Source organism: Diuraphis noxia, unplaced genomic scaffold, assembly GCF_037042655.1.
Source record: "Diuraphis noxia isolate RWA-SAM2 unplaced genomic scaffold, SU_Dnox_SAM2 contig0004, whole genome shotgun sequence".
NCBI classification, from domain to species: Eukaryota; Metazoa; Arthropoda; class Insecta; order Hemiptera; family Aphididae; genus Diuraphis; species Diuraphis noxia.
In genome coordinates this window covers 26,361,406-26,386,603 of record NW_028301714.1, presented here as the reverse complement: position 1 = coordinate 26,386,603, position 25,198 = coordinate 26,361,406, and the positions used below count along the sequence as shown (strand labels likewise).

Below are 25,198 nucleotides of genomic sequence, written 5' to 3'. Positions count from 1 at the left end.
TAAAAAACGAATTGTGAAGAAAATTATGGAATAAACATTTGATAAAAATTTCAAGTCCCTACTTTTATTGTTATATGAGAATTTGTTACTTTGCGGATAAACATCCTGCAATGTCTAAGTTAAAATACACGTAAAAAATTAATTTACTCGTAACTGCATGGTAAACTTTTTTTGTTAAACGTAGCTTTTCTTATATTAAATCTTGTATTTAATTTTAAAATCTTAGATATAAAAATACTATTTTTCTCAGAATAATTTGCAGATTTTTGTGATCTATACTTGTATAAATTTTGTCAAAATTATAAGTTAAAAAAAAATTATTCTGGATTTACGGGCATATACCGTTTCCACCAAAATTTTAAGTGACCGATTCCATCATTACCTGTTTCCACCAATTTAAAAAAGGTTCGATTCCCGTTTCCGCCAATCTACCTGTTATATAATTTATTATATATTAATATTCTGTATTAATTACAGAACTATTCCTATTATTTTTATGGTATATACCAGGGATGGGCAACTCAAAGTAACTAGCAGGCCACTTTTAAGTACTTTAAAATCTAGCGGGCTGCAGTGCATATGAAAAAGCAACAAAAAAAAGGTCCTTCATATTTACTAACATTTATTTTTTATCTTTATTTATTTATATTTACAATTATTATTTAATGTGATACTTAAGGATGAGATTTTATATGAAGTAATTTGAAAATGTAGCGCGGGCCAGATAAAAAAGGTACGCGGGCCGCCAGTTGCCCATCCCTGGTGTATACTAAAGTTTTAACTTGAAATAATTGTACATGGTTTGTATAGTAGTCATATAATAACATTAAATATTGAAAAATAAATTTATAACTAATAATAATAATAAGTAAAAGTCACCGATTCATATATACATAATAATACGTCATAGATTTAAATTTTAATAAGTATAATAACAAATTAAAAGTCACTTATTATTCATAAATATGTAGGTACAGTAGATTCAATCTTATCGATTTATATACGATGATTCCATATTTAAGTTGTATATATTATATTATACAATATATATAAAATACCTAATATACATTGTATGTATGTGTGCATTTAAAATTGACACTATCATAGATTAATGTGTACAACTATCGCATATGGCTCGTTTGTATCTAACATTATCTTATGTACCTACTAACACATCATGTGTAGTCTCAGTGAACTCAAATTAATTAAAACATTTTTAAGATCCACGATGAACCAAAAAACTTAGGATTTATGAACTATAAAAATTTTACTTTTTTACCAAAAATATGAAATACATTATAATAATTATTCCATAGCAGGTAGATTGGTGGAGACGGGGGCTGGAACACGATTGAGCACGATTGACCATTTTCACAGCACAATTATTGAGCTGCTGTAACACGATTGCGCCCGTCTACCTTTTGTACACGCAAAAAACATAACACGATTGCACCCAGCAAATTAGCACGATTGTGCCCGTTTTACCTTTTTACCTACAAAAAACGGCTGCATACGAGTTGATTCCCGGGTACCTGTTTACCTGCACTAATATACCGTTTAGTTAATTCCCGGGTCATTAAGAGGTACGTACGAGTTGATTCCCAGATCATTATGTGTTTTATTTAATATTTAGTAAAATATTTTTAAATAAAAATTTAGTTTTTTCATATTTTTTAAATCATTCAATTTTTATTTATTCATTGTATTATAGTTATTATTTATGAAAAAAATTATTATTAAAAACATTTAGTAATTATAGGTAAAAAAATTTAGTAATTTGGTAAAAATTTGTAACTCACTGTTTTTATAAATTGGTAGGTATCTGATAATGAGATTACCAGTATACCGTGACATCACTTCTCTTAAAAAAATTTGTTTTTCTTTGTGTTTTTTAGATTTCTTAGTTCCATTACTCCTGCATTTTATGTATGTTTCTGATTGTACATCTAACAGCTCATCAATTACGTAAATATTTGGGTGCCCACTATAAAAACAACTGTTGAGTTTAGAATGAAAACTCTCGCAGCTGTTAGTAGTTCTATTTATACTTGGTGGAAAACTTGCTTCTGGGGAAATATAATTATCAAATACATAGTCCATAAACTCTTCAAGTCTATTAGAATCTGGTCTCGGTGGACAAGAACGAGTTGTGTGTGACGATCGAACTCTTTTCTGTTATAAACTCTTTACTTGTGCAATCTATTGATAATTAATATACAACAATAGGGAATCAACTTGTACGTCCCTCTTAATGACCCGGGAATCAACTCGTACATACCTAATAATGACCCGGGAATCAACTAATACATAAAATAGGTCTCGGGAATCAACTCACCTACACCGCAAAAAACGTAACACGATTGCGCTGCTTGAAATATATGTCTTTGTGTGGTTTCCAAGTGGTAAACTCAAAGCTGAAGTTAAAAGTTCGAGTTATCTAAGTTTGACAAGTTGAACAATTTTCCTTCCCAATTTTACAGGCTTAGGACTGACAAAAAAATAAATTGTTGGCTTGGTTAAAAATTGTTTCTTATACATTTTTTTTTACAAAATAACTCAATACAATTACGAAAAATACGAATTCTAACTTAAATATCTACTGTATTTTATTATTGCGTTAAATAAATATACCAGTCATGGACAGCTGGATATTGATGGACGAGTGTTATTCTATTTATTTCTAAAGATAATTTAACATATAGGTTACCTATTATTATTTATTATATTATACTATTTTCTTAATTTTATATTTAAATTTTACAATTTTATAAAGGTTGAACGGTTTATCAAACTAATTAATACCAATATTTTATATCATATGATTAATAACTACAGAAGTCAACTCGGACGTTAGAATTTTGTGGTGATTGATAGATTTCAGTTGAAAACAGTTTTAAAATATCCAATTTATTTATACATTTATATAATGATTATATTATACAATTCTAATAGAAATATTTGATAAAAATTGTAAGTAAGTAGTATTATTGAACATAATATATTGTATATTTTTATACTAAATATCCAAAGATAAAATGTATGGTTATTCTTTTTAAATTATTAAAAAATAAATAAATAGATTTTGTCAAATACATGCATTGCGTATCACCGGCTAATCCTTTTCCCTTCCAATTATTATTTTTTTTTGTTATCCTTAATTCATAAAAAAAATATCTGCATGCCTTTTCTATTTTTTAATCGATTTTTTGATTTTGTAAACGATCATGTGTTTGATATACATATAGTTACTTCCGTACCACTATTTAATATTAATAATGAATGTTGTAATTTACCAGGAATTTAGTTATGTGATTATATCTGGGAGTTATATAAATAATATAAAAACTCGAGCAGAATTTTTATTGTTTCTAGATGATTTTTAGGTCGTACCACAACCAGTTTTAACTAATAAAACTTAAATCTCTATAATCTACAAGTCACAGGTTCTACGTTTCTACAAATATTCATTGGTGCCTACTTAGTTCCACGCAGAATATTTAACTATAAGATTGTTAGGATAAAAAACATGTATGCTTAATTAAAATAATATGTAACAAAATAAAATAATGGAATATTTGCATTGTGCCCTTGTTTTGAAAATGAAATGTTATAGTTCTAAATTTATAATCGTATCATCATGTTGCTATTTTAACTTTTAAATTTATTGTTAAAATATGATTCATTATTTTTATCTGGTTTTATTTCAAAAATTAATTATAATGGAACACTTTTTTCTTTTAAAAAAAAAAAAAAAATCTCTGTTTAGATAATAAACCAGAGTAGTTATAACAGTCTTAGTCATTTATATCGATAAATTAACTACAAATGTATATCATTAAAACTGTAATTACATAATTTTTTTATCATCATCATTATTAAATTAATATTAAATATAAATAATTATATAAATATGTATACAATATACATATAAAAGCGCTTATATTTATTTTGAGTTTGAATGTTAATAAATAATGTTTAATTTAGTAAAGCCTAGTTAGTCGAATTTCTAGAAATATAGCAAATGAGTAAATAACTACAATAAGTAAATTATTGTTGATGGATAGTAAAATATAATTTTGCCGAGATTTCATAAAATGAAATGAATATTTTTATTATATTTTAATGGATTAATTTTTATACATATAAAATAAATCATTTATATTAGCCTGGTACGTATTATAATATTGATTGATTTTGCTATATTTTGTCATGCTGAATGAATAACTAAAAAGGCGGGTAAGTCATGGATGTCGCTCTGCTGTACAGTAGGTTACAAGTGGGTTACTGTAATAATGGATGGAATTAAATTTGAATCCAATGATATTATATCATTGTATACGAAAAACGATTCTGAACGGGCACAGCTTAACTGTCTAGGATATATTATAGATTATTAAAAATTTTCAAATCTTAGATTTAAAAAGAAAATTTTTTATGAATTTCTAGCTTAAAATAATTTGTGAATTTTCGTGATTCTTACGTATTTTGTCAAAATTCAAACTTTGAATGATTATAAAAAGAAATTGTGACTATGAATTTCTTTTATTTTTCAACTGCTATTGTAACAATATACAGCCTTGTATTAAATTTTCTAGGTTTTCTGCCTAACAAATAAATTTTTATCGATATTAATTTTAAAAAAACTAATAATGATCGAAAATTTCAAATGCCTATGAATAGTTCAACTTAAGTCGAAATTTTTTGAAAATTGCATGGTGGATAGAATATACTTATATAAACATTCAATGAATGTTTCATGTATTATGGTCATTTGTTTTAAAATTACATCAACAACCAAAATCGATTTTGTCGAAAAATGAGTGTGCGTAAAATTTCCCGTTTTTCCCTTAATTTTTAGTTTGTTTTTCTCGATTATTTAGAAAAGTATTAAGAATTTTTTACTTTTGACCCCCCAAAGTACCACTAGATTCACTTTCTGATCGAACGAGGCACTGAAGTCAAAAGTCGAAGCACTTTTACTGCCCCAAAACGAGATGACAGACACAAAAAAAAAACACACATCATGGTAAAATCAATACATTAATCGCTCCGCTCAGAATCTAAAAATTACCTACTTAAAATTTATTATTTATTTATTGTACAATTCTGAATCCATTCGACTGTACGTAACATTTGACATAAATTTACTTACTAGGTAAATATAATAATAAATACATTAGTAGGTTATTGGTTATACTCAAAATAAGTGTTTTTACTAAATAAAAGAAGAGTGACAAGAAAATTATTAATTTATTATCATCATTATTATAATATTATTGTAAGAGATGTTTGTACTGATTACATAACATAAATTTAATTATAATATTAATTACATAAATTCAATATAATCTCAAGGTGCATTAATCTATCCACCAGCAAAAATGAATTAATTACCATGTGGTAGACCAAATAGGAAGTACAAATCTTCATAGGTACCTTAAATCGATCAGCTAAGAAACAATTATAGGTACTCTTCATTCCAAAATAATTTCAAGTTGTGTAGCAATTCGTCAATACGAAATTAATGCTCCTTGTCATTCCGGATAGTTTACAGAAGACAAAAAAAATGAATTCGCTCAGAACTATAATCAGACAAATTAATTATAAGAATAATTGTCTAGTCACCATTGTCCATGTTTCAGTCAATTTTGTCTCAGCGGCTCTACAAAGTATTTTTTTTCATTTAATAATTTATCAAATAAATTGAATATAGTTGAATAGTTTTATTACTTAAATACAACCTAAATTAATTTTATTTAACATGATAAGCATTATTAGGTGATAGATATTATACCTATTGCATTAAAATATTATACTCATTGGTTATTAGATTTTTATATTAAATATAATCTATAACATTCAACAAAAGATTAAAATATACCAGCTTTGATTATTATAACTACATGTCTACATAATAAAAGCTATAAAACAAATTTTGCATTATACAACATAATCAGTGAACACTGTTGATCGGGTAAAGAATACCTTTAGTGGACCATGAGTCATGAACTCATGACTCATAATATACATATTATGATATTAATTTTTAAAATTTTTATTTTGTATTTCATTAGCTACCATTTATATTCTTATGATACAAAAATAAATTATTTATTTAATAATATCAAATGTAATTTACAAGAAAAAATAAAATAAAGCTATGTTTTAAGAATGTCATTTAATCGTTTATTACTTATTACTAATAAGTAACAATATTTAGTAGTATAAAAGTCTTAGTCTTAAGTTTTTAGCACAATGGAACTAGGTTAAACAATAATACATATTATATAAGGAATAGTACTAATAAAAAAACTGGAGGTTCTTCAGTGGTTATCACTTGATGCGGTCACTGTGGTAGGCACTGTTGGACAAAATTGTTAATAAGGTGTTTTTAATTTGTTTTAAATAGTGTACGTCAGAAGCTGAATTAAAGTCCGAGTTTGGTGATCGTGAGACTCGATTGCCAATAGACGTCTCTGTGTAATAACTAATAAGGTATTATTATAATATCAAAAGTTGAATTTATTATGGTCAGTTGGTGGTGATCGTATGACTCGATTATCACTGGCCACTAGTGTCAAAATCAGAGCGTGGTGACCGTGTGACTCGGTTGCCACTGGACGCCAGTGTCTAAATAAAGTGCTCTTAATTTATTATTTGTTCAATTTTTGTGTACGTATGTAATCGGTGGGCACAACAATCCTTAATAAAGCAATGAATAAATTGACATTATAATGATGTGTCTTTTTTGAATAATTGTACATATTATATAAAAAAAAGCTTCGATCATCAACTTAGTAAGTGACTTCTATAAAACAATTTGATATGTTTATTAGTTTATAAGAGTTATTAACATTTAAAATTAATATCATTTTTAAATATATATTTTTATATAAATGTTGATTAAACATTTTCACTCGGAAACTTGGAAAATGAATAAAATTATCTTAACCAAATTTTATTATAGCCATCCAACAATATTAAACATACATATTTTTTTTTATAATCATTTTATTTTAAAATTTTACGAAATTATACATTTAAATGAATAAAAGCGATTTTAGTTTTTTTGTAGTACCTATAATTTAAAAATACTATTATGCAATATACATTATACATTATTAATATACATAAATTATTCACAAATATATTTTCTAAACATTTAGATTAATTGTATGATATTACCTATTAATAGTTTGTACCATACTAAACGCATAGTAAATTAAATTGCTTAGTATGATAAAAAGATAAAATAAACAATTATAATAGATGTACATATTATATATTTTATTTGATAATAGGCTGATAGACCATCTCCGTTCAGAACCGTTTTTCTCATGCAATGATTTATCATTGAGTTTAAATTTAACGCATCCATTACAGTGACCTACTCATTGACAAAGAACATTCGAATTCTACAACCGTACCGCAGAGTACCATTTTTTTTGCTTACTGAATAACGAAAAATATCAAATGTCTATCAAGAAATCAAAAAGTGTAAATATATTTTTAATATACCTAATCTCGAAAATTCTAAACATGTTATAAACATTTTGTCAACATTTCAAGTGTCTAAGATTGTTCATATTTGAGTTACAAAAAAGTAAGGAAGTCATTTTATTGAGAATTTATAATTTTAAACTTCAGGTGCTTAAACAAAATATTTGTTGAATTACGCTCAACTTTAATATTTGTTAAAACTAATAAATACCTACTCATAATGAGGAACCTTTTTATAAAAGGTCCTAATAAGTATTCTAAATTCTATTAAAAATTGAAAAGAGCTTTTATCTATAAAATAATTTGTACATTTTGTCATTTTGCCGAATTAGGTTTTCTTTCTTAGCACTTAATAGGCAAATATTGCGAGTATGTATTTTTGATATATCATTCTTTAGTATAAAACAACTTGTATGGACCTTATATTATATTTTCAAGATTTTTAGTGAACAAAACTTTTTTTGATATATTTAAAGAAAAAACCAAAAATTTCAATCAAGTATGCCTCAAAAAGAGTTAAAATATTTTTGAAATTGGTGTATCATAAACCAGCCTAAATTTGAAACTCCAAGCAAAATCATAAAATAATTACACCTATCAATCTGCTCTGAACTTAATAAAACAGTAGGTAAAATATGGAACAATATTGTCTATGGTAGGTGCTACCTAACATTGTGTATATAAATAATATTATCAGATTACACTATGCATATATAGAAAAATATCTGACAGTATTATTTGATCGATATATTTATGTAGGTTTTATTAAATAGGTTGATATGAAAGTGCGGTATAGTTCGTGAATAGACGACCAAAATTTAATAACTTTAACTACAATATTAAATGGAATAGTTTCTCGCAATCGTCTCGTCCTTATGCCTTCGCATTGTAAATTATTGTATTATAAAATATATAATACAATAATTTACATTATGCTTCACCAATAATGTTTTTTTCGATAAAAATGTATTTGTTGGGTAGAAAAGCTTGATAATTTAATTCAAGACACCTGAAACATTGTTACAACAGCAGTTGAAAAATATTAAAAATACATAGGCACATTTTTTTTTTATAAGCATTTAAAGTTTAAATGTTGACAACATACGTAAAAATCATGAAAATTTTCAAATTTTTTTATGCTATAAATTCATACAAAATTTTCCTTTTATATCTAAGATTTTAAAATTGAATAAATGGCTCTTAACATATTTTTATAATAGCAGTTGAAAAATAAAAGAAGTATACTGTCACAATTTTTTTTTACAAGCATTCAAAGTTTGAATTTTACAACATATGTAAAAATCACGAAAATTCGCAAATTATGTTAAGCTAAAAATTCATAAAAATTTTTCTTTTTAAATCTAAGATTTTAAAATTTTTAATAATCTATAATATATCCTAGACAGTAGACAGTTAAGCTGTCTCCGTTCAGAATCGTTTTTCGTATACAATGATATAATATCATTGGATTCAAATTTAATTTCATCCATTACAGTAGGGTACTAATATTTGTAACCTACTGTACAGCAGAGCGACATCCACGACTTACCCGCTTTTTTCATAATCGTTTTTAAAACATTCATTACATCTATGAGTCTGTGATAACATATGAATACAAATATACAATATTTATATTATAATATGTAAGTATATAATTTTACATTAGGTACATAACAGAGTTAAGTACAATATTTTAAAGAATACAAAATCTGAAAAGAAGAAAATTCCGCGTAATTATTTAGGATATAATTATATAAGTGTTAGAATTACCTAATATCTAATTTACTGACTACCTAATAAATATTATAAAAACATATGATAATGGTTCAAGTAGTAACACTAAGATATAAATATTTTTTTGGCATCAACGTCTTCATTTGTTTAGTAGTAACATTGTCATATGTATACTCACAAAATCAATCTGTCAATGGTTAAATATTTTATGTACCCGTTTCATCAGATGAGGTGTGTCAGTGAAGAAAGTATGTACCTATTTTATAGCACTGCCACTGAACGGGATTGGCAGAAAACATTACCCTTTTGTGGTTAACTGACTGTCCGTAATTGATAACTCCAAAACGATATCAAGTAAATAATTTTTCTCTGCTGACTTAGTTACTCTTCTATCAATGTTTTATGTTTCCTGGCCGGATGAATAAGTTTATTATTCATGGTTACTCACCCGTAATCTATACGAGCTATTATCTGTACCAATGTCTCATTAAAAAATAAAAGTATATTTTATTTAGTGAAAAAACTAGACATTATAGTCCTGAGAGATTGTGCGATCGCGTAAAGTCAAAAAGCGCCACGTGATATACGGCTGGACTTTGGAAAACGGTTCCGTGATCAAAACAATAATAAATAAAATTGGTATAATATATTATAATTGCGATGATGACGGCGATAATAATAATAATCATAATTAATAAGACTAAACTACGATTACAACGCCTTCGCGCTGCGAGTCATATGATTAATATTATATTGTTGTTGTTTCTAAAATTTGTTACCACTATGATTTTGAAACTAATAAACTAAATATTGTGTATCATTTTATAACGATATATGTATTACACAAATATTCAAATGGATGACGTCATCGTTGAAGCGAATTATTATGTAGCCATTCATTATTGGTAGTAATATTCATTACCATATCCACATATTAGACTGGAGTCTATTGAGTCATGGTACTAGTGTACCATGACTCTGATGCGGTAAACCAAATTAGGGTCAGAATCAAAAATATCCTATTTTTACTTTATTTGGGTTCAAAACACATGCTTAAAATAGTATAGTAAGTTAAGGATATGTCCAAGAATTTTCATAACTGAAACATTTTCTCATTTGCAAAAGTACCTATATGATATATAGCAAATTTTCATTAACTAGCTCCAATAGTGTGCTGTTAATTTTGTTATTAAAGTGAATTGACCAATCATCAAACTTTTCATGGTTTTAAGATAACATTTTCTGTGCTTAAGCGTTGGTGATACCCTGATATTTTGATTTTCAAAAAAGGAAATAGGTATATAAAATATTTTAAATTGAAAATGCTCTTAACTTGCTTGAAAATTAAAATACCCAATAAAAACTGATACTGAATCACTGCGATAATATTCTTATCAAAAAGTTTAATAATAGGTTGAATCACTCTATTGGAACTAGTGAACCATAGATTGCTATGTCAAATGTGAGTCATATGGAAACAACGAATGCATGGTTAGCGTCTTTTGACCTAACTCCGCTCAAATACGATCGTGTTATTATACTAACAAATTTACTCCTTCTTCCATTTAACAACCAAAAAAATAAATTGTCCATTATGATAGTCAATAAAATTGGCTTTGTGCAATAATAAACAAACTATATTGTTTTATTAAACATTTGTATTAGAGATTATTTTTATCAGTGAGAAAAATACGACACAAATAATATGGTCGTATATTATACAGGGTGATTCTTTTATCAAACAACACTCATTATTTCAAAAACTATTGAATTTTTTCAAATTTTTTTTTTTTCAAAATTTTGGAACCATTTTGTTCTAGAACTATATATTTTTTAAATATTTTCGCCTTTATATTTATCAGGTTAACCATTATCAACTTTTGATTTTCAAATGACAACCTATACTTAAAATTTGATAAACTAAAAAGGCTATTTTTTCAATGAATTTTCACGTTTAAATTTTCATTTTTTGTCAATTCGTTTACAAGATATAGCCACCCAAAGTTGGGTGGTTTTGGGTGGTGTTTTTGTGTTATAGGTGTATGTTAGGTGGTATTTACACACAAACACCATATAAGTGTTGTTTGATAAAAGAATCACCCTGTATAATTATATATTTTTATTATTTAATAGAGAAGTAGATGGTTTTACATAATTTCTTTTTTACCTAGCACGTTATTGTCGTTTCGATTTCTGAAAATGTGATCATTATTCTTTATAATAATTTATTTTTTAATAGAATATATACAATCTATAAATTAATTTCTACAATAAGAATATGAGCTATAATAAATATGACATGAGTTGCTTAATAACAGGAGTAACCCAGTAGCTACACTTTACATTGATTTAATTGTTATATTAGATTTTTTTTTTTTTTTGAGATTAGGATTTTAGGTCACGGCACCATTTTCTCTTAAGCCTTCTTTGGGGGTTCCGAGGTATTGTTTCTAAGTTAAGTGTTGAAATTAACAGGTTGGGGTGATTCTCTAGTCTTAGACGATAGCGTTTATGTATAATTAATGACATTTTTGATACAGTTTTAATGTGTAGGTCTGTGTAGAGTGTGTGGTTGGATATGTAAAAGGAGAACTTAGTTATCATGCGTAAGGTGATTGATTGGAATCTTTGTATCTTGTTTAAATTTGACAATTTGGACGCACCCCATAGACCTTATAATAATAAATAGAATAAAAAATTGTTTGCAATCATTAGAACTACTCATTGGTAGAAAGTACTTGCAATTGATTGCAAATATTTTTAGGTATCTATATGTCTTATTTCATTGATTGCGAGTACTTGCCATTAGGTACCTATAGCTACCATTTGCTATTGATTGTAAATAGTAAGTAATCATACCACAGAACTTGACAGACAACAAATACAACTTTATTTTTATTATAACACCTGTTCCAACTTACAATCAGACGATGTATGAATATAATGCTACACAATAATATAGTAGTATAGAACAATAGCACAATGGTATAATAATTGTAGTATGATATCCAGACGTCCAGTCGTTTACGAATAAATATTTGTTCTTTTGTTTTGGTGTACATAACGAATTCTGTTGTCCGTCTTATCGTAATATTATCGTCCTCTTAAATAAATAAATGTCTGAATCTGTATTAAAGAATTGTGAGTGCATATTGTTCCGCCTTAATCATCGTCAATTCTATAAGCACGACAGATCAGATGACAAACAATATATGTACGCAGTCTGATTTTAGTGAAATTCAATCAACGCGGAAAAAATATTTTTACCACAAAAATTCATTTTTAACTTAATTTTTTATTGTAATATATTTAACTTGTTAAACTTATCAATTTTTTTGTGAAATTTTTTAAGCATTGATGCGTTATATTTTTTTACTTATTATACAAATAAAAAAGATATTATAGGTATAATTATTTTGACCTTAAATATATCCATTTCTTTCATATTATTGTTTTTAACTTTCATTTTCAAAGATATAATTAATATTCATAAGTTATAATGTCACTTAAAGTGTTTAAATTATCATAAACTTCCGATTGGTTGATCATTTTACGTTACCACTGGAGCTGACTACTCGAAAAATAAAATTTAAAAAAACTCTGACACAAACTAAATTGTGGATTCTTCAGGTATAGTAGATCACAATTACTATATTAGATTTACTTGTCTTGTTGTTATTTGCTGGTTGTTTTTTTTTTTAATGTTAAAATACGTGTACTCTTTTTAGCGAGAGTATACACCACGGACCGACGAAAATCGGTTCTTTTATTTATCCCCATGCGTGCACAAAAACATGTCGTAGGGGAACTAGTTTTGATAGTAGTGTGAGGGGTAATGTGAGAGGCTGCACAGAATCGATATGTTATCTCGCTGGACAGAGTGTTTTAGGTATATTTAAATGCATTTTATAGTTGAGATTTAATAATTTCTGTTAATATTTCTCAATAAAAATGAAAATACTCACTAGATCGCAACTTGAATGAATATCATGAATGTAATATAAAAAACTTAATAACATTTGTATATTTTCCTAATTTTTTTTTTTTAATATTTTTAAATAAAATAACCCTAGCTAATACGTCCACACACAATATCGGCAGAGTAATCAAAAATTCATAAAAATATAGGTTCGACTGATTCGAGTATTCAAAAATGTATCCTTGAGATTTGATACAATAGCTATTCAAAAAAGGAATAGCATTTTTAAACCAACTACAGCAGTAAAATACTTAAAATATTTTTCATAATATAATAGAAAACTGCCCTGATACTATGCACACGGTTATATTATGTAAATATATCAAATTATTAAATAATCGATTATTTGTATTTTATAATTTTTATAAATTACTGAATACTTATAGATACCGTATAAAAGATTACAGAGTTTTAATTCATGCTTAAAAGATTATATATTTTCTTTCTTAATTGGATTTGAGGATTTCACACCTCACAAACGTGGAAAACTAAAACGCGTACCGTAAGCGACTCGCACGCATATAATTAATACACCTATTATAATATATTTAAGTAGTTACGAATTATAATGATACATTGATGATCGATAAATATGTTTATAATATATTATTTTACAATCTCACGCCGTCGCTCCGAATGCGTCCCAACACAATACGCGCTTAGACGGTTTACAATAGGTGGTGGACTGTGTATAGGTGGACTGTGGACAACTCACAAACGTGAGCGCGCGTTCGAGCACATGCTAGGTACAGTGTGATTCTTTTAATCTTAAAGGTGAACATCGATTTTGTTCCATTGATTCTACATAATTTTAAAAATAACGTTCTTGAACACATAAATCATATTTTACCAGTGTAAAAATATTTTTGAAAATACGTTAAACCCATTTCCTGAAATTGATTGTTTACGTGAATTACGTTTAGATGTTTAGAATCACCGTGTATATATGACGTACACTTGAGTTTGTGTGCGTGTGTGCACGTGTGTTTGTGTGTATGCGAAGCGCTCGATCTTAGATTTCTTGTGCGTGGTTTATTAATATTATTACATTTTTATTTTTATTGATCCACAACCTATTAATTATAAACACGAGTGAATAACACAAAGATAAGAAAAATGGTAGTGGTAACAATTATTACCTTCTGTGTGTAACCGCAAATCGTTGAAACCAAGATTAGGGACTCAGCATAAATAACAGCCACTGAACACCGGACCGGGAAGCCAGTCATTTTAAGAACACGAAACACGCGGTGCAGCATCACACTGGGACTCGTCCATAATCCTGCAACAGCTGGACACGCATTGTCGTCGAGATCGTGGTTTTCATCCACCCACACCCTCTTGAAGCAACGCTCCCTCGACAACAATCCGTTTTGACTGCGTACATCTTGCATTCAATATTAACATAAAACGCCATCCGTGGTCGATATAATATAAAATTATATTATTTTAAAGTAACGAAAACCGTGGTAAAAGAAGAAAATGTCGGAAGACGCCTTCATCGTATCACCTACTAAAAAACACACTGGCACCGTGAGTAAAATATACATATAATAATAATAATAATAATATCAATAATTTATTATATTACGGCGTTTTTCAATATTATAATAATGCTGTCGACAAAATTGGCAAAATATTTTAACACTTATAATAGTTTTTGATTCAATTTTATGATTTCAGATCATATTCTTGCACGGACTCGGTGAAAATGGGTAAGTAAAAACACCAATACCTGTATACAACAATTTTTTTAACAATCTCAAAAAATAAAACAACAACGAATAATTTTTAAGCACACTTAATGGCACTTCCTTATATGTACCTGTGTATAATTATTATTGATATGCGCAACGAGTTTTCATCTGTCAACATTTTATCAACGAGTTTCTGTAGGTAGGTAACACATTCAAACAATTTTTTTCTTCGCGTTTCTATTATTAGTACATAATGATTTATAATATTATAACATTATACACCTATTTATTATGATTTTTTTTTTTTAAAGTTTTTAAACTTGTTTGTTTAGTTACCGTAAAATGTTCATTAATATTGTCTAAAGAGGTTTATACATTATAATATGTTACAAACCGGTAAATGTGCGTATACAACGCTTACCGGAGTTCGTTTGGAATTAAATAAATCGCAGTAATTATAATATGTATTATATAGTTTTATTTAACTCACACACAAGCGCTTCAACTCCATACATATTTAAATATTGTGATTGCAAGAGAGAATATTAATTCTCGTGTGAAAATTATTTTAAAAATGTACAATTCATTTTTTATTTATTTTAATTGGATCCAAGAATGTTTTACTCATGTTGCTTTTTTCGAATTTTATAAAATAATAATGATTTATTGAAATTTCGAGAAATTTATTTAAGGTAAAGCATTTTTTTTTTAATTTTTTTTTATTTATGATACCAAATTTTTACCAATTTTTATTTTTCATTTGGTACCTAATATTATTAAATTCAATCCAAATTAAAAACGTGAAAAACAATCGTCATAGACTCGTAGCCTACATACATTATTTTATCGAAATAACATGCGAGATTAAAAATCAATAACTTATTTTATAATTTTTAAATTGAATTTTTACTAAATGTGTACATTTTAAATTTAATATATTTCTAGAACAAATTATGACAATATTATTATATGATATGATGTATTCTGTTTCGAATTGTTCACATAATAATAATTTCATCATTTTGACAACAATTCATTCACCTGTTTAAAAATGAAATGTTCATGCAATGAATACTTATACTGTTCTTTTTTCATAAATTATAATAATTGAAAGCTGTATACACAAATATAGGTAAGCACTTCAATTGAATTTAGTATATCCAATCACTTTAAAAAAAAAGTGTCCGTGTAACTCAACGCTAGTGTTCAAAAATTAATTCTATAATTAAGACTCTTAGTGTTTATGTATAGTACCTAACGCTTCTGGGACAATTTGTATTTACTTGAGCTATTTAAAAAAAAATCGATTAACCTAATATATAGGGTGTCCCGTGAGGATTTACCCATTGCGATATCTCCCGAAATCGAAATTCTGGTTTTGTAATAAGACTCACAGGGATAAGAACTACAATTATTTAATGTTTTGGTAAAAAAGTTAAAAAATATATTTTTTTATTTAATTATTTCAAAAAAAATGAAAGATAGCCATTTTGTTGAGTTTATTTTTCTAAGAATATTGACGTTTTTAAAATTTTATTTTTATTAATTTCCTGATTTTTAATATTTTTTCTAGTTTTGAAGAAATAAAATACGATTATACATTTATAACTAGGAACACGGAAAATATTAGGCCAGCCGTATGGGAATGCGCGCGGCGCGGCGGGTCACATGTTTGATAACATTACGGTGTTAAATAATTCGCAATTTTTCTCGAAACTAAAAAAAATATTAAAAATCAGGAAATTAGTGAAATTACAATTTTGAAACGTCAATATTTTCAGAAAAATAAACTCAACAAAATGGCTATCTTTAATTTTTTTGGAAATAATTAAATAAAAATAATATATTTCTTAAATTTTTTACGAAAACATTAAAATAAATTTAAAAATTAAATAATTGTAGTTCATATCCCTATGCATCTTATTATAAAAACAGAATTTTGATATCTCCATTATTTCGTAAGATATCGCAATGGTAAATCCTCGCGGGACATCCTGTATATCTACACAATCATTCTTTTAATCATCATATATTTGTGACTTATTACTTACCTATTAGTTACTTTAACCAGCTAATTGTGATTTTGCGGATTATATCAAATTAACAAATTATAAAATGCCACCCTACAATTACATACGTTAAATACACATAATATGTATTCGTGCAGCGTGCACTTATACTATGCGCTTAGTCTTATGTTCCTCAAATAAATAGAAACATAATATAATAGTTGAGCTATTATATTAAAAGTCTGATGGGCAAGAAAAAAAATCGTATTACCTACTGTGAAATTTGTTTTTATAAATTAATTATATTTCAAAAATAATATTCACATTTTTAAATCTAAAATCAATTATTAAAAACTTAAATTATTTAATAATATTTAGAATTATTAAATTATATACGTTATTGACAATTTGAAATTTTCTCGAAGAAAAGTGTACCATCGGTTTATGAAGTATTCGAATACCATTTTTCATAAGTATTTGAATAATTATACTATATTAATGGTAAAATGTCACCCGGACTCTGGCATTAATACAATTTGCTGCTTAACAATGAACTGCGCGTCTCGTTTCAGCTGCAGGAATTGCTACGTATCATATTATATTTTCGTTGGACATCGAATTATTATTATTTTTTTTTCTGACTGGTTGTAAACAGTTTCACACCAATCGGAATCGTCTTCGAACTCTTCACGTACATGTATAATATCCTGATTATATAACAATAATCTGCAGTTGTACGGTGAAACAATAGTTAAAACTTGACAAAAAAAATCTAATGCTTTGGTTATGATATCATGATATAATAATATAATAGTGATATTATTTATAAGTAATTGGTAATATTGAATTATTAAAAATTAGAAATACATTAGACGTAAGAAATATTTGTTTTTCTACGCGGTGGGTGGTGGTTGAATAAGTTCAAAAGCTCTTTATTTGTTTCCTGCAAGAGCACGTGTGCGAGACTTAATATAAGTAGAGGTAACGTTCTTTATCACTGTTCGAATTCTATACCTAGCTATTATTTTCTATAATTATTATAAAAAGCAGATAAATATAGCAGAGTATATTATTTTCCGAGTATTGTAAATTTCATATTACGCATATTATATACTGAATATTTAACATTTAATATTTTCTATTCCCAGTTTGAGGTACTATTTGTTGATTTTAATATTTAAATAAAATCTGATTTATTTAATGCTTTTTGCGAATCATAAAAGAAATTATAAGAGAAAAAACTAAAAGTGAACACATAACAAATGTACCTATTCATATATTTGTTTTAAATAATATTTTGAATAGCATATTATTTAGTATATATACTGTTTTAAGTATCAATATAAATCTAAAATGTGATTATTATATATTATAATGTAATACCTATGTAAAAATAATGGTTATAGGTATTATTTTTCTTATTATTCGTGGTTATATTTTCTTTGTTTTATGGTACTTAGGTATATTACATTATATTTATCTTAAAAGTACTTTGAAGTCGTTTTTTGAATGTTATATTTTCTTTTTACAATTGGTGAGGACGTTGCTTGTAAAATAATCAAATCAAATTTTTTTTTTTTTAATCAAACGCTGATAAACGTCGATTTCCATATCGGAAAAATGTATCAAAACATCTGCACATGTTTAAACACGAGCAAATTGCACAGCGCACTATAAGATTACAATAATAATTCACCCAGGTACAATCGAAAATAAGTTTAATCTATAATATTATAATGATGTGAATTCAATTAAAAACTATGGACGCGTTGTGTGCGTGTCTGCGCGTTATCAGATTCCTATATTATTAATAACTAGCGTTTTGAAAATGATCGATCACCAATTTTAACTTGAGATCAGCACAATACATTCCATCAGTTTCTACCATAATATTATTGTTATACGGTGTTGCGTTGTTTTTATGCAAATCTGTGTGGCCGAACGATTGACCGAGATGGAAGATTGTTTCATATAGTTTCGTGAACTGTGTGTGCGATGATCGGATGCAAACATAATTATTCCGTGTCCGATTATTACAAAACGTTTTTTTATTATTTTTTTTTTACAATATCACATCATTATAATTATGTTTTAACGTGATACCTATTCATAATAATATGTAATTCTAGACTTCGAGACCGAGAGGTTAATGAGTCGTTACACTTTGAGTCGCGTTCTTGAATATACCAACATTAATATTATAAGCACGGAAAAAAAATATAATATTTTATTAGATAATGTAAAATAATACTTCCACTAACTGTATTATAAAATATTGATAGTGATATAATTATTCATATTTTTTATAATAATAATAATTTATATTATTATTATCTACTTGCCATAAGCCACCTGGTTGAATTTTTGTAGGTGTTAGTATGGTCTTGTATCGTCATAATAATAACAAATAATGCAATACCTACATAACTTTAAATATTTTATCAATATGTATAACAATAATACATTGGTATATTATAAAATATTATAATATATTTTGCATAACTAAGTATTTTGTTTACAGGGAAAACTGGAAGTTACTGCTCTCCAAAATGGTCAAGCCCAACATCAAAGTTATTTGCCTTAATGCGTAAGTATGAAGTCCTCATTTCTGTTTCGGTAGAAAACTATTAGAACAAACTTAGGATAAAAAGTTTCTCTTGTTCAGTCTCAAAGCTTAAACACTTGGATCAAATTACCAAACTAAACATATCGTTATAAGTAAAACAAATTAAATACCTAAGTAAAATGATGAAAAAAATAAAAACCAAAATAGATTCTAAATTATCGTTGTTATTGAAAAATTTAGTTTAACAAGCATATTTTTTTTCAAGTGACTTAAACTAAAAATTCAAATTTTATAACAGAACGCAAGTAATAGGATTTATTAACGAACATTTATGAGTATATATACCACAAAAATTAAAAACAATGATATTATGCAAGTGCAAGTTCACACGAGCACAAAATATCGTATCAGTCGATGTCCAAAAAGTGTGACCAAACTGATGACTATAGGCACCATCGTTTATTTACTAAGTACCAATCAAATAACTCTATCTTTTTTTTTAAATAGTTTTTTTTTTCGATACTCATGTGTAACGAATATCATAACAAACTTCTACTGAAATTCAAAATTTTTTTCTTATACAATGTGAATACTATTTTGAAAATATTAACGTTAAAGTTAGTTCTAAAGGTCACTGCAAAGTCATATTAATCGTTTTCTTTGACTAACGAATGAAAGCTCTCATGCGTCACTTAGATAAGTACTTATATATTTCTTTGAACCACAGGAAGAAAATTCCACTCACATTGAACAAGGGTTTCCCGACGGCTGCGTGGTTTGATCTGGCGTCGCTGGACGAAAACAAGTTGGAAGATGAGACGAGCATTATGCGGGCCGTGGACAATTTACACGACATCATTGACGAGGAGATCGCTACGTCGAAAGTGTCATCCACCAAGACCATGTTGGCCGGTTTTTCTCAAGGTGGCGCCCTGGCAATGTATGCCGCTCTGACCTACCACAAACGGCTCGCCGCCGTCTTGGCAATGTCCAGCTGGCCAGTGATCCGGCATACCCTGCCCGAAGTGAGTATACTTAAACGATTTGATCTTTATAAAAGGGGGGATACTTGAATTAAATGAAAAATAAAATACGCTACAACTGCCCATTCAAAAACATTAAAATTCAAAATGAAATCAATTTTTACTATTTATTTTAATACTCTGTTCATGGAAAGAACATGATGTAATAATTATAACGATGTGTGTAAGCAGCAGTATAACGAAACACATTAATAATAATAACAGTAACAGTGAAAAGAAAAGACATTAAAAAGAAGAAAAACAAAATATAATTTTATATATAAATTAAAGAGCGAATGTGGAAAATAAAGCTGAAATAAAGGATAAATGTTTTTGGTACATTAAATGAATTATCAAAGTTAAAGTGAATTACAAAAATGTAGCATTCTGTGTATAGTGTGGTTCTAGTTTGAACGATGAAAAGGGACGTAGAACAATGAGTGTGTTGCATAAGCAAGAAATAGGGACACAAAAAGAAATATAAGACAGAAGATTAGGGGCATCGATTGAGTCGTTTATGAAAGAGAAGATAAATTCAGTATTATTTTGCATTCTCCACACTAGTCCTTCGTTCTCGTTTGTAAGTTGTGGCTGGGAGTTGAAAAAATACGACACCGCATTATTAAATTGGAGCGCGTATAACCGATTCAAGTCCGTTGATCTCCTACCAAAACTGCAATAGGCAGCAACTGTCACCGCGGTTACTTAACAATTTTTTTTATTCTGTTTTCAAATCAGGCGGCCGTCAACAACACCAACATACCAATGTTACAGTGTCACGGAACCGAAGATCCGGTCATTTACTACAAATGGGGCTTAATTTTGTCGGACGTACTCAAAGAGATGAACCCCAACAAGTACGAGTTTAAGTCGTACGAGGGTTTGATGCACGCCGTTAACGATCAGGTACGAAAAATTCTCGTATAAATTATTATGCATTACAGTTATTGTTGTTGTTAACTCTTTCGTTTTGGAAAGAAAATAATATATTAATTTCGTTTCGTCGATATGAACCTCGTAAATGAGATATTACATTTAACCAATGTTATCGGTGATTTAGCTGTAAATATTATTTAGAATGTACGCCTAAATTCATCGTACCTGTTGAATATAAAAACATCCCTACTAATCCTACTAATGACTTAATTGGTACATAATATTGAAAAGTTCGCAATATTAATTTAAAAAATTGCGTACGTAAGTGGACATCCTGAGAAAATTTTTTTTTATTTTTTATCAATTTCTTTTTAGTTTTTTTAATAATACGTTATACAGCCTTTAGATTTTGATTACTGAGTGAAACATTTCTCTGATACATATTGAGAAATTACCAAAGATTTAATTTTCACTTAAATTCAAGGCGGTAGCAGGTTATACCACGATATTCGTGTTAATTCGAAAAAAATTCACTGCATCACCGCTTGTTTTGTATATATTCTATCTATTATTTGGTTACTTACACGACATCGATAAATTTGTTTATTTTTTTGCATTATATTATTTGTCCTTTCTCCTTTATGGCATAATTATTAATATGCCTAATAAATTTCCGTAACACAAGATGGTGAGTGGTGACTAATGAGAGCTCGAATCGCATAGTGCAAATTTGAGCTGAAAATACCAATGATTATTATGCGTTTCGCATTTATGTAACATCCTTCACGTCAAATTAGGCGTACATTATAGAATAATATAATATTATAATACTCGAAATAATATTAATGATAATTAATAAGACGCATTTATTTGGGCGCTGGATAATCTTACTGACCTATAACCACATTTGCGTAACGCATTTACTGTTTTATACCAGTTGTAAAATCATGTGCAAGACACACAACTGCATTTCTATCATATTTTTTTTTTTTTTTTTATGCACTAGGAACTACAAGACGTCAAAAATTTCATCAACAAAATATTCCCGTGACGGAATGAATATATAGTTAAACAGGAAAATTGATGTAGAATGAATTTATAGTTCAAAAAGTCTGCGTATATGCACATACATAATTATTATTAGTTGTACATTTTGCATTGTACATGTTTAAGAGTACGATTTTTGTGTTCGTATATTATATGTTTTGTGTTGTTTTGTTATCATAATTGTTAAATTATATTTAACGTGTTTTAGTGTCGAAATATGAGTATAAATGTAAAATATAACATTTGTCTTTTTCGTTTTTCATCACACCTAGGTATTCGGAAATTTATTAATAAAAATACAATTTACAAAATAATAATGATTGTTACCATAGATTTAAATAAAAAATATAATATAATATTGTATTATATTCCATTGGTAACGTGACAAGGAATTAACAAAAAAAAAAATATTTAGTAGATGTTTTAAATAACGTATTATATAATAGCATACATCATTATAATTCTAAAATATTGTGCAATTTACATTCTATTCCTAAAATAATACACTAATTATTATTCATTTCGCTGGCTGGCCTAATTGCATTTAACATTATTACACTGATTATAAAAAGTTATAAATCAATAACACATTTTAGGAGAAGAAATCAACGTTAGAAACGCATTAAAAAAAAATCAATTTTTTCGTTTTCGATGGACGCGATTTTTATCACGGTATACGAAAGTACCTACGTGATAAATCATCATAAATTATTACCACCTGTGCATATCATTATTAATATTTTATTTAGATAGGTAGGCTATTATACGTACTACGTAGTATGCATATGGGCGGTGACCTGCGGACTAATTATAAACATGTTTAGATGAGTTTTTCAATCGGTAAATATCTCACGCTCGATGACTTGTGTAACAATGTAAGTCATCATAATTATTATACCTATTATATATAGCCATAAGCGAGATGATGGTTATATGAGATGTTTTCACCAAATAACCCATCGTCGTTTTTCGTGGCAGGTGTGTCTTGGGTTGGATATATACACATAAGTATACGAGTATAATATTATTATACTCGATCATAATTTTTATGCAAACTGGACCTCCATTTGATTGGAGGAGGGAAACAGCATTTTGTGACTGGTGACGATCAACCATGTTAGTGTAATACTTTTTCGCGTTATATAATATTGTTAGGACCACTAGGCGTGCCGGGGTGGTGTGCAATATATGAGGAAAAGGGTGTAAATTCGCAGTCATATTCTTGCAAATCGTTAACGACAGAAATCATCTCGTTATAACTTGCGCCAAAGAATTTTCGAAACGAGATCCAGTTGAATTAATTTTATTTTAATGGTCACGTAACATATGAGGAAAATCCTCGATGTCGTCGATCTTTGTCCAAAAAAAAAAAAAAAAAAAAAAATGGCACCTTGACCCCTTAAATTTCATACTTAGTCCTGCAATTTTGATGATACGATGGCTGTACGCATTTCGGTTGACCGGATTTGCTCGGAGTGTTAAAAAGTGCATTGTCAGGCAACAGTGATCGTGTGACACGATTTTTCGTCTTTCCGTAGATATTTTACATTAATATAGACATTATAATTTTATCGCACTCGTACAGCCGTTTTCATCAATCGGTATGCAAAATGAACATTAAAATAAATTATTATACGGTAGGTGAAACGCAATTAAATTAGTCTAGAACAGGGGTTACCAAATGGCGGCGTAAGTTCAGTAGTCATTACAAATAATCAAAAATATAATACTTTAGAATAAATTAAATCTAAAAATATTTTATACATATTACATAATAATATGTATTGTGTAGTAAACAAAATAAAATGTTTCCCAATGGCCGATGTCGCCGAGGGTTTTGTTCTTTATAATAAAAAATAATTAATAAAATGCGTACAGTTGAAGTATAGGAATCATTTTTGAAAATTTTGAAATCTGCATTCTTCTTTTTTTCTTCAGATTTTATGTTTAATTCGAAAAGCTTTTTTGGCATTGAGTAATGATAGTATATAATAATTGAATCTTTGTTAGAGCAAAATAACGGGAATTAAATTAAGTATTTAAATATATAATTATATAATAGACAATAATTGGCTATTATACAAACCTAATGAGTTCGTAAATTATTATAGAGACTGATCATCAAATAAATAAATAAATACTTTTGAGTTGTATCTCTGATCTTGGACATCTTCAAAAAAATATTTGCCATAGAGCAGGCATGTCAAACACGCCTTCATTTTTTATGCGAACCACAGAATTGGTCTGGTTTGTTAATGAACAATATTACGAGTACCTATATCAATTGTAAACAAAAATTATACGATCGAACTTGGTTAACTCGAAATCATCGATACCATGTCTTATTGAATTCGCCATCGAATATTATTATGCCCGCTGGTAATTATGTGTGGAGTTATGATATTTTTATATCTCTAACAGAATTTATTCTAAAAACGAAAAAAAGTTAAAAAACTAGGTAATGGGAAGTGAATATAAATTTTAATACGAGATTAAATCTATATAATATGTATATAATATATCATAGCAAATATGTGAAATTACTTTTTCACACTTTGGTAAACAAAAAATAGACAGTCCAAATAATTTATTGATATCGTATATTTTTTCATCGAAATCCATGGTCATCTTTTGTACTGAAATAAAACATTTTATGCACACAATACTATAATTTATTAAGTATTCAATACCAAATAATGATTTTTTTCTATCAATTTAATGTATATAATATTTATTTAAAAATAAGTTAATAGTTATGTATAGTCAGT

General features: G+C 27.6%; 1 protein-coding gene across 1 annotated transcript; it reads left to right on the top strand.

Annotated features, from left to right (window-relative positions):
- The first annotated feature begins 14,416 nt into the window (after positions 1 to 14,416).
- On the top strand, positions 14,417 to 22,670 carry LOC107170727 (acyl-protein thioesterase 1-like). The gene is made up of 6 exons (XM_089227339.1): positions 14,417 to 14,746; positions 14,897 to 14,928; positions 19,441 to 19,506; positions 20,213 to 20,510; positions 21,246 to 21,413; positions 22,390 to 22,670. The coding sequence occupies exons 1-6, from the start codon at positions 14,696 to 14,698 to the stop codon at positions 22,432 to 22,434; spliced, it is 660 nt and encodes a 219-aa protein (XP_089083465.1). The 5' UTR covers positions 14,417 to 14,695; the 3' UTR covers positions 22,435 to 22,670.
- Positions 22,671 to 25,198: the final 2,528 nt, after the last annotated feature.